The sequence below is a fragment of the Pongo pygmaeus genome, chromosome 3 (genome assembly GCF_028885625.2).
Source record: "Pongo pygmaeus isolate AG05252 chromosome 3, NHGRI_mPonPyg2-v2.0_pri, whole genome shotgun sequence".
NCBI lineage: Eukaryota > Metazoa > Chordata > Mammalia > Primates > Hominidae > Pongo > Pongo pygmaeus.
Window position 1 is genome coordinate 14,969,272 of NC_072376.2, and position 7,238 is coordinate 14,976,509.

Here is a 7,238-nt window from a genome sequence, read left to right on the forward strand (position 1 = left end):
CCAGGAGACATTCCTGGCTAAAAAGAGATTCCTCTTTTTAGGTCTAAGCTCAAAAGTAACCTCCACAGAGGCTTTTCCTCTCCACCCCATCTAAAGCTCATTACCCTTGATCACTTTATCCCCTTCCCTTGCTTTAATAGTCTTCTCTATTGTGTATCATGTATCATGAGCTCATTCTCACTTTTCCCACTGTTCCATGAGGGCAGAGCACTCGTCTCTTGCACACCCATTGCTGTATCTCTGGCACCTGGAACACAACCTGGCATGAGTCAGTGCTCTGTAAGTTTTGTGTTGAGTGAGTGAGTGAAGGAATAAATCCACCACCCATGGGAAAATCTTGGAACAGTGCTTGCTCATAGCAGGTAAGAGATAAGTGTTCGTTTTATTGATGATCATGATGACATCCAAATGTCACTCTGAGGCTGTGGCACTGTGGATTGGCCTCTGACATCCTCAGTGTGCATCCCAGTAGGTTGGTGAATGTAAAAGGCTTTCCTTCCACCCCACCTGCCATTCCTCCCTGCCACCATCAGACATGCTAGAGAACAGTGCTTTCATCAGCTTCTGCTCCTCTTTTCCCTTGTTGTGGAATTGTGACAAGGCATTGGAGACAGTTCATCCTCTCTCCCCAACTCTTAAAATACAACTTTCAGATCCTTCATACTAACATATAAAGGAATAATGGCAGTCTCATCCCTGCATCCCATCTGATCCCAGACACCTGACCTCTCCCAGAATCTGAAACTTCCCATCTATCCACTTTCATTCATGTTATCAAATGCCTAAAGTGCCTCCACTTTGCCCCATTTTATTCCTACAGATACTCTTTCCAAAATCCAGCTCCACTGTTACCTCCCCTGTTACACTCAAGCCCAGATCTTACAGCAGTTTCTTCCTCCTCTCTCTGGTTTTCCTTGTAGCCCTCTCCCCCTTCCTTTACAGCCCTTATCATGGGCCACTGTACTTAACTAGGCCTTTCTTCTCCAAGAATGAAGAATGAAGAAATGAAACTCGTTTCTTCTCCAGAAATGAGCTTTGCAAGGCCGGGGTCCTTCGGATGGGGGAGGGAATGGGCAGCTCTGACATGAATCAGTAGGGAAGATTCCTCAACCCTGTAGACTCAGCTGTCAGAGCTCCTGGGTTCCAATCTTACCACCCCTCTTACCGTCTATGAGTCCCTGACAAATGATTTAATCACACTATATACCAGGTGTCCCACCTGAAAACAGGGATCCTAATTATTATACATCAATAAGCACCAAACACCACAGACCAATGGATACAATTATAAAGAAGGATTCTGGAAAGAGGTAACTTGGGAAGGGTGGGAAATTAGAAGTTCCTGTTTAGATTGTTTTTCCATTGATATATGGGGACTACTTTATGAGTTTACTTGGGACCAGACCCAGGGAAACCAAGCAATGTTTGAATGTATTTCTGAAAAACACCCAGAGTTTTATTACCATTAATTCAGCAGAAAGTTCGTTGCACTGAAATTATCACTCTGGCTCATTCAGCTCAAAGACTCTTCACTGCTCAAACACATAGCTGTGTGGGCCATGGAAATACATGCTACAGGAAACAGCCTCTGAACATCACATCCAAGAAAAATAAAGCAAATTCCAAAACACAAAAGCAAAAATTACAAAACCTGTTTAAATATTTCGTTGCACTCACTTAGCACAAAAGTTCGTATTTTGGGGGGACTGTAGAGAGCTTTATAGTATACTGAGGGACTTACGACATGACATCTCTTAAGGGAACCCGTTCTCTTTTGACCTCATTAGCATGACGTGTCCTGCACTACTCTGAGGAAGAATGTGCAGAGAGAGCTCCAAGTCTCTCCACAGAACTCCAGGGCAGTCTTCCTCTGGTTTGCCATATCTGGGTCCTCCATACACTCAGGAGCTTTGGTGGCCACGGTCTGGGCCACTGCTAGGCTAGAGGGGGTGGTCTCTTTACCCTTGATGTGCTCCCTGGGGGACATCTCTGTTTTCTCCTTCCTGGGCTTTGTGTTCCCAAATAGAGTGGAGCTGACTAGCTTAAGACTGGATTCTGGAAAATCCTTTCTGCACACTCTGGTTTTCACGGCTGTCTTGGAATATCTACAGATGTCTTTCTGTGAGCGCAGATTCCGGGCAACTTGTTTCCAATAGACTCTCTCATCCTTGAGCTTTAGGCACGAGGTTGGATTGCCAGCAAAGACACAGGAAAATTCATGGTCCAATCGAGTGCACTCAACCTTGAGAGAGATGCCCTCCTCTTGCTCAGTCACAGCCCATCTGCAGTTGGCTTGGTCTTTGGTGACAAACTTGCCTTTGTTCCCGGGCCTGCTTTTCTGCTTAATCTGGGTGTTGCCCAGAGTGTCCTTTTGTTCTGAGACCACTTTGCTGTGAAGTCCATTCTTCACTTTTTTTTTCCCCTCCACCAGGAGTACCTGAGCAGCCAGTAGGAGGAAGGAGAGCAGGGTGAGGCTACAGATCCTCATGGCTGCAGCTGGGCGGGCACCTGTTTGACAAAAGGCAGATGAGTCAGTGGCAGGCAGCAGTTCAGCTGTGCAGGACTACACACTGGCCTCCCCCTACCCTGACAGGTGCCTACCTGATTTCAGAGTAGACCAAGAACACTTCTGGCTCCTGGAATCACTAGACAAACAGCCTGTCTACTCACATTTTCACTTGACTTGAGTCTTGAGTGTCACAAAACTACCACTCTTTGGAGCCTCACGAACTCTCATTTATCATTTATTCACTCATTAACTCCTGCATTTGCTCACTCCTCACTCTTTCATTCACTCATTCAACAAGCATTTACTGAGCACCTACTATATGCCCCCCACCAGACTAGGTGTTGAAGAAATCACCATGATTGAGAAAGCCTCAGATTTGAAAGAGCTTAGAGGCCACTCTTTGGGAGAGTTTAAATAGCATTGATCAGGGAATCTATCCCGTCATCTCTGTCTCTGATCTGAAACAAGTTACTTCTCCAAACTTTCTTTCAGCTCCAAAGGGCTGGATTTCTATCTCATGACTTCATATGGACACAGATGCCTAAAATGAGAAAAGACGTGACAGATGCCCAAAATGAGAAAAGACGTGGTAAGCATCATGAAAGGTGATGTTGACCCAGAGTTGAACATGCCTGGGGTTTGGGTGGGGTGGGTGGGGTTGTGGGGGTGGGGGAGCTTTTTGGGGGGAAGTAAGAGTTTAAGGAAAGGTGTGAGGTGGGGTGGTTGTCTGATTTGCCTGGGCAAAGTGAATCAGGGTGGAGAGAGGTGAATTTCAACCAGATAGTTCACACTACAAGATCGAAGACAAGGATCATGAGAAATCATTGAATCAATAGGATGAACACCAATATCACACTGAACTGCATGGATCTGATCATGTGTACAATAAAAACCCATGCTTAACAGAAGAAGAGATGTCAATTTCTGTATGACACCTCCTGTGTGCTAAGTACTGGTCTAGGGTTTGATTCCCACCTTGTTAAATCCACACAAGAGCCCTTCCAGGTAGCTATTAATATGTCATCCCAGGTGACAGCTCTGACTCTTAAGGCTCAGACAGGTAAATAAATTGCTCAGGATCTCATAGTGGGCAAGTGTAAACCTGGTATAGGTAGCCAGATCAGTCGCCTTATTCCTTTCTGTCACCCCTGGTTGATCACTTTTTGCTTTTCACATTTACTGTGCCCTTTAAAAACATTGCCAAAGAATAAGAAAAACAACTATGAACAATGACAATTTAGTTTGATATAACACATAATGATAAGATGATTTGTATTATTTGTGCTCCATTTAAAACGAAATACAGAATTTTTAATAAAAAGAGGCAGACCCAGGAAATGGTCCTGATCTGATTTCTACCCTAGAAGTTGGCCGTCTTCTAGGGTTAAGGAGGAGAAAGACAATCACAAAAGGGCAGAGAACAGCAATAAATGGTGAAGAGGAGACTGGATATGCCAGAAAAACACCCAGTCATTTCTCACAGCCCTGGGGCTCAGCCCCCACCTGCCCATGATGGAATGCAGGCCCAAAGAACTCCAGGCCCTTGGTGGAGTGAGAAGTGGCAAGCAGGTAATAAAGCTGTTAAAGGAGCGAGGCTTTTACCTTGTTCTGAGCACAAAGATCCAGTGCAATCCCAGGCGGTAGGAGTGAATTGCAGGCTGCAGCTGTCTCAGGTAGAGTGCAAGGAGGGTAGACTATTCAACAGGAGCCAGACTGACTGGGTTTTTATAACACTCACTGGGTTTTTACAACACTATGGCACCTTACTCACAACTCCTCCCAGCCACACCCCTCCGAGGGAGCCGGTTCCTGCAGGGAAAGTGCTGGATGTAATCCAGTGAAAAGGGGGGTTACCTGCATGCCATCAAACGCTTCCTCTAGGCCCTTCCCTGTCCACTCTGTGGCCAGGATAGGAGGACAACTCAGCCTCGCAATGACCCTCCTTGATGGGGAGAGGACCCCAGCAGTGATGTCTATGGAGGAGTAAAATAACAATAATGACATGATCCGAGCTGCGAAACTACTGAGCCCATTTTACCTGAGTTCTCCTTTTCCCTCATCACAGCCGCTCTAGTAGGGAATGCAATGATTCTTCCCCTTTTACAAAAGCAGGAATTTGTTCTGGAGATATGTAATAGCTTGTCCAAGTTCACAGAGGCAGGAAAAGGAAGATCTCAAAATTAAATATGAGATTCTCTACATCCGCGGTCTGATCTCTTTCTGCCTGCCACTCTCAGTAAATATTTGTTGAATGGGTGACTGAAGTTGCTAAAGTTTTCTTGGTGTCTGAGTTCCTTTTTCCATCTGAAGTTACTATATAAGCAGAGGATTCCCTAATTCTAGAGGTAGGGAAATGTACGTTAAAAATTCCCTCTTTTTAATCAGGGAATTCTACCAGGCTCTGAGAGGCTGGTAAAGAGGGAATTTTTAATATAAGATTACTGCTGTAAATACTTACCTTCAGGTCTCATTCAGAGAGCTCAGGCTGCCCTGCCTGCTACAGGCACAGTCTCACACCAGAATCACCCAGGTGGAATCCTGGCCACAGCATGTGTTTAGCTGAGTGCTATGCCCAAACCACTTAGCCTCTCCCATCATCCATTTGCAGTGTGCTGACAACAACAACGTCTCCTTTATAGCTGCATACTAAATTTTTACTAGGCTAAGCTGTTATCATAAAGTGGAGCAGAATCGTTTTGCCTCATGATAGAGTCTTAAGTTGTATTCTTTGAAAACAGACATTTGTTATTTACATATGAAGCATTCAAAAAGAAACTCACTTCTATAGGGAAGATGTGGCCCTCGTTATATGTTATCACCTCACCTTTCATAGATTTTCAGAACAAGAAATTGTTCTCTTTTCCTTAATTCAGCCATAAGAAAACTATTGTTTAAGTGTGACACTAAATGGCAACTGACTTTTGGGTTTGAGATAAGGCAATAGGGAGCGATGGGGACTGTGGCAAACTAGAGAGTTTCTGCCTCTGTAGAGGTCAACACTCATCTCCAATTGACTGAGAAAATGCAGGGATTAGGCTCAGTATTGCCACACTTTCTGATTTTTAAAGTGACATCCCCAAATCCAGATGTGTTTATATGAAATTAGTTGGCATCTAATTAAAATTTTCTAAAAATAAAGCAGTAGCTCAACAATATGCAGGCCAAAACTTATAACTGTGTTTGGATTTTATGAACGATCCACCTGTTTGAGAATTCCGTGGTCACAGCTATAGATGTTGACTATTTACTCAGAGGCTCAGTCTCTGCATGAATCTGTCAGAAGCAGCCGTTTCTGAAGCTGTGTGTCTCTCTCCTAAATTTGCCTCACCCAGGCGTCCGTCCTTGCTATCCTCACAAACACCCCACTGAGACCCTGACCTCCACGAACAGGCTCTCTCATGCGGTATTTTGGAGGATTATTTGGACATAGGCAAGGCAAAGCTGCGTCACTCAACAAGGGGAGTCTCCCGCAAAATGGAAAATTCCACTTGATCCTTGGGAGGCAGGCAGATTCTTTCTGGAGGCAGATTGCAGTTGGAACACAAAACATATTTACAAGGAAACATGTGGACTCCGGGGTCTTTCTGGGAAGTGCTTCTCTGAGCTTTGCCAGGTGACACTGCACACTCCCCACTGGCTCCTTGCGGTCCTTCCCCTTCCTGTGACTCCCATCCCAGCGTCTGCTTTGCTCTTTCCCTTCTAGACTCAGCAGCACAGCATCAGAGCAGGCCGTGGGGCAGTCACCTCCTTGGCTCATCCTGCCATTCCAACCTCATTTCCAGGTACTCACACGCAGACACATAAATACACATACACACTGACATACACACAAAGACACACACACACACTGACACACTCAAACACACACAAACACACTCAAAGACACCACACTCATAGACAGAGGTACACACATACTGACACATAGACACATGCACACACATACTCATAGGCACACACAAACACAGAATCACACACAGTGACACTGACACACACACAGAGACAGACACACACACACCTGCACACACACACTGCAATCTGGCCACACTGAAACCCTGTCCCACCATTTGCAGATACTCCATGCATGCGCCCACTTCCTGCCTTTGCCTCTGCTGTTCCCTGCCCTTGGGATCCCCTTCCCTTCCCTGCCTGGCACACACTGCCTCATCCTTCAAGGCCAGGCTCCAATGCGAGCCCCTCTCTGTTGGTGTCATTGGCTCCTGATGCTCTGCATGCCACCCACGCCTTCATGGATGTCCACGGGGAGAAATGCACGCTTCCTCCAATGAGCTTACAGCGTGCCAGGCACTGTGCTAAGGCTGTTTCCCAAGCTTTCTTCACATCTCCATGAACTTAGGAAATGATGTCCTTTTCCAGTGGCCCTGGGGAGACTGCAGAGGTCAGGCAGCCCCGGCCCCGCAGTGCATAGCAGGTTCCAGTAACTTCAGGCCCCTCCGCCTCGCCATGCTCCCAGCACCGAGGGGCTCTGTAACTCCTGGGGATGAGTACATAAAGGCCCATTTCACAAGAACCCCAGGAGGAAAGTGGGCCCAGGTCCTCATGGGACAGATGTGGAGCCAAGGCTTAGGGGGACCAAGCACAGTGTCTGACACACAATTAAAGAAGAATTATCTGGAGGCCACAGCTATTATTCTAAACACAAATGAGGCAATGTATACATACATTGACAAATTATGGAACTCTCTTCTCTTTGCCCCTTCATACCTTCCCT

At 46.0% G+C, this 7,238-nt stretch overlaps 1 protein-coding gene across 1 annotated transcript; it reads right to left on the reverse strand.

The window, feature by feature from the left end:
• Positions 1 to 363: 363 nt before the first annotated feature.
• Positions 364 to 4,332, reverse strand: FGFBP1 (fibroblast growth factor binding protein 1). Its single transcript, XM_054485652.1, has 2 exons — positions 4,112 to 4,332; positions 364 to 2,508 (listed from the first exon to the last, which is right to left on the reverse strand). The coding sequence occupies exon 2, from the start codon at positions 2,486 to 2,488 to the stop codon at positions 1,784 to 1,786; it is 705 nt and encodes a 234-aa protein (XP_054341627.1). The 5' UTR covers positions 2,489 to 2,508; positions 4,112 to 4,332; the 3' UTR covers positions 364 to 1,783.
• Between the last annotated feature and the right edge of the window lie 2,906 nt (positions 4,333 to 7,238).